The sequence below is a fragment of the Poecilia latipinna genome, unplaced genomic scaffold (genome assembly GCF_001443285.1).
Source record: "Poecilia latipinna isolate Pla-1442-1.1 unplaced genomic scaffold, P_latipinna-1.0 Scaffold2389, whole genome shotgun sequence".
In the NCBI taxonomy this organism is placed as follows: domain Eukaryota; kingdom Metazoa; phylum Chordata; class Actinopteri; order Cyprinodontiformes; family Poeciliidae; genus Poecilia; species Poecilia latipinna.
In genome coordinates this window covers 81759-85283 of record NW_015115005.1, presented here as the reverse complement: position 1 = coordinate 85283, position 3525 = coordinate 81759, and the positions used below count along the sequence as shown (strand labels likewise).

General features: G+C 42.7%; 1 protein-coding gene across 1 annotated transcript in view; it reads right to left on the bottom strand.

Moving 5' to 3' along the window:
• Window positions 1–2225: 2225 nt before the first annotated feature.
• Window positions 2226–3525, bottom strand: part of LOC106937608 (histone-lysine N-methyltransferase ASHR3-like) — a 3344-nt gene continuing 2044 nt past the window's right edge. Inside the window, exons 2-4 of the mRNA XM_015019193.1 lie at window positions 3346–3478; window positions 3151–3259; window positions 2226–3070 (exon numbers count right to left, since the gene is read on the bottom strand). Of these exons, the coding sequence (XP_014874679.1) occupies window positions 2978–3070; window positions 3151–3259; window positions 3346–3478 (335 nt within the window). The 3' untranslated portion in view covers window positions 2226–2977. The remainder of the gene's footprint in view (window positions 3071–3150; window positions 3260–3345; window positions 3479–3525) is intronic.

Sequence of the window (3525 nt, the reverse complement as noted above, 5' to 3'; positions counted from 1 at the left end):
ATCAGCCTAGTATTACATAAATACATTAAAGAGAACATAAAGTGCAAATTTTAATAGCTTTAGTATTGGTGGAATTTCCAATAGTTTTGATATATGTTTGACCTCATTGGCAAAAATGGAAAGAAGTGTTTTTTTATTAGTGTAACAGCATTTATGCATGTGCCATTTGGCTAAGTATATAAGATTAATAATATAAAAATGTTTTTTCAGCTGTTGGATAGTTAATGAAGCAAAACAATACATGTTCAAAAGAAATGGAGACATACGGTTGAATAGAAGCAGAAATCACAAACAGAGAGGCCTTTGAGGTTAGGGTTATATCCCAGCTTGATAGGACGTTCCTATATAGACTTTGACTAGGCTAGAAAATTAATGGGAGTCTGTGGCACATATATGAAGGGAGTGGGCTAGGGCCACCAAACATGGTGGGCACCTGCAGAGGGCTGGAGGGAGTATACACTCTAAGTTTGATCTAATGAGCACTTATACTTTTTCAGTTATTTTGAGTGAGCAATTTTTCAAATAAATGGGGTAAATGGCAGCTACTGTATGTGAAGGGAATATGCCACACCCACCAAACTTGGAGGGCATGTGGGGCCCCTCCCACAGACTCTCTGTGTCAAGTTTGTTCCCCCTACTACATTAAGTTTTTGAGTAATTGAATTTGCTCAAGTGTGCAAGTGGCTTTTCGTCGTCCATCCATTCTCTAACACCCTTGTCCCTTAGTGAGGTCAGGAGATGCTGCTGCCTCTCCAGCTAACGTTCCCCGAGAGGCGGGGTCACCCTGGAAAGGTCACCAATCTGTCGCAGGGCAACACAGAGACAGAGAGGACAAATAACCATGCACAGACACACTCACACCTAAGAAGAATTTATAGAAACCAATTAACCTGACAGTCATGTTTTTGGACTGTGGGAGGAAGCCGAAGAACCCGGAGAGAACCCACCATGCACAGGGAGAACATGCAGACTCCATGCAGAAAGACCGCAGGCTGGGAATAAAACCCAGAACCTTCTTGCTGCAAGGCAACAGCTCTACGAACTGCACCACTGTGCAGCCCTCTGGCTTTTTTTTTTTAAATTTTTTATTTTTATTTTTTCATCTTTATTTTCTAAAGAACACATAACACTGGAACTGATTAAATAAACAAAACAACCAAAAATAAAATGGATTCTCAGTCTCCATTATCAAAAAACGTACTTAAATAAAAACTAAACAACATGAAGCCAAAGTGGAAATAAATACTAGTGCAGATTATGAAGTCTGTATACTGTACTGCCCTTCAGTATCACTAGATTTAATGGGCACATCCGACCACCTAATGCAGTAGTTCACACTACACCATGTTCTGCCCCCATTTTCCCTTATAACAATCTTAGATCGTTGGCCGATCCAAGATTGTCGCTGCTGATTTCGTAACCGATCATCCTGCAGTGTGATGTAGATCGTCGTGGCTCCGATCTAAATCAGGGTTTTTCCCCGACTGGGAGTTTAACGCTGAATGTGACAGGTAGCCAATCAGAAAGCACGGATTCTCCTCGTGCTTTCTGAGGGGAAATTACGGAGGGGAATCCCAAACAGCTGACACGGCGCAACCCGAAGTCCAGCGGACATTGGAGATGATATGTGGAAACACTATTAATATTTATTCAACATTTCGTGCAAAGAATATAGAAATGACAAGGGGAGGAGTTGGAGCCAAATTGCTACCGTAGTTGATAAACCCGGTAACTTTTCAGCTGTTCTTCGTTAACGTGACATAAAAAGGTTATAATGATTTTCATTCGGTCCGGACTTTACGCTGACTCTAGCCACATGCATCACAGGTAGATTCTAGTAAAGCATTGATTAATGCCTGATTTTAAAATTAGTTAACTGGACTTGTAGCCATTATTTTGTGCCCATGTGGCTGGACACCACACGGCACGACGAACCCGATCGAACCGTTATACCCAGGATTTCTGTCGGCTAATGTGTCTCAGGTTTTGAAAATCGGCCAACAACTCGTGTGTGTGAGCTGGACATTAGGAAATGAGGAAGGGAGGGTCAGTGCAGAGACCGGAGCTGAGCCTTTTTCATTCGGTGTCATCAGCAAAGAAAAAGGGAGGAAGAGACGATAAAGCTGATAATTAAAATGAAGTCGATATGTTTAATTTATCGTGCGATTTATCGTTTATTGCGACAGGCCTAGTTCATATGAAAATTCAGTGACAAAAACACAAAGTTTCTCTAAGATGTAAAATATTTTATTTTCTGTAAATGATTCTAAATCAGATTCACCATATTTTCCAGAAACATCACTTTGTTTACATCCATTAATAAAAAAAAACAGAGACAAGGCTTCATGTCGTCTATCTGTACACAGCAGAGCCTGAATAAACCTCATATTTACACGGCGGCAGATGCCTGCAGCCTAAACTCTGGGTGAAGTAACAGACGCCTGTCCACACAAGGGAGTGGGGGCGGGGGTGCTCTAATCTGTGTCTGACTTTTTACTTATGGTACAGATATTTACACACTGCCACACTGGACCTCAAATGCACCGCAGTTTTAGAAAATAGCTTAATTCATTAATAAATACAAAAAGAAAAAAATCTCTTATTTTACAGGAAACTGATGAGGAGGAGGAAGAGGGGAGGACCAAGCGGTGGAATCAGGTAGGTGTGTGTGTGTTTGTCATTTAATGTTTAGTGCAAGTTAAAGGACGACACATTCGCTTATTTCAGTGGTGTTTACACTCACATTTACAACCAATTTACAGTGAGGACCAGCCTCTTAGTAAGCTCCGCCCCATCAGCACAGACTCCACCCTCTCCAGATTATAAATGTGTCCCATTTGTAAATTAATTAAGTATAAACTTTAGTTCCTCTGATCTAATTAATCAGTTTTATTATGGTGTCATGCTAGCTCTGCCCATAGACCAGTGATGATGTCATGTTAACTCCGCCCACAGTGCGCCAGAGGCCTCCATGCTCTCAGTTCATCCATTTGCGGCAGTTCACGGCTCCACAGTGACACGGGATCTTGTGCTGGTCATCTTCCAGGTCAAACTTGTAGTCGTAGCATAGCTGAAGGGAGCAGAGCTAACATGATGAGCCAATCACATTCAGGCTGCCTGATAATGGACAGATTGTTGCATCGACTCTACCTCCTCTCCTCTCTGAATGCGTCTGCAGGAGCTGATGATGATCTTGTTCTCCTTCTCCACCGTCACCACCTCAGTGATGCAGTTCGGAGCACACGAGTGGTTGATGTACCTGTCAGTCACCCAAAGACCCGCCCCATTCCCAGGTGAGCACAGAGCAGGTTCTGCCAGCAGGCACTTTAGATCTCTGTCTCTTACCTTGCCGGTCCTCCGGTGATGGTAGCGTCGATCACATAGTCGTTGTCAATCCGAAACATGTACACGCCTCGGTTCTGCAAACACCAGAACAGATGATTTACATGAGCTACAAGACCAAAGCAAATCAGAGGAGCTGATTAGTTAATTCTGATCAGGGCACATCCAATCAGATGAGGGGAG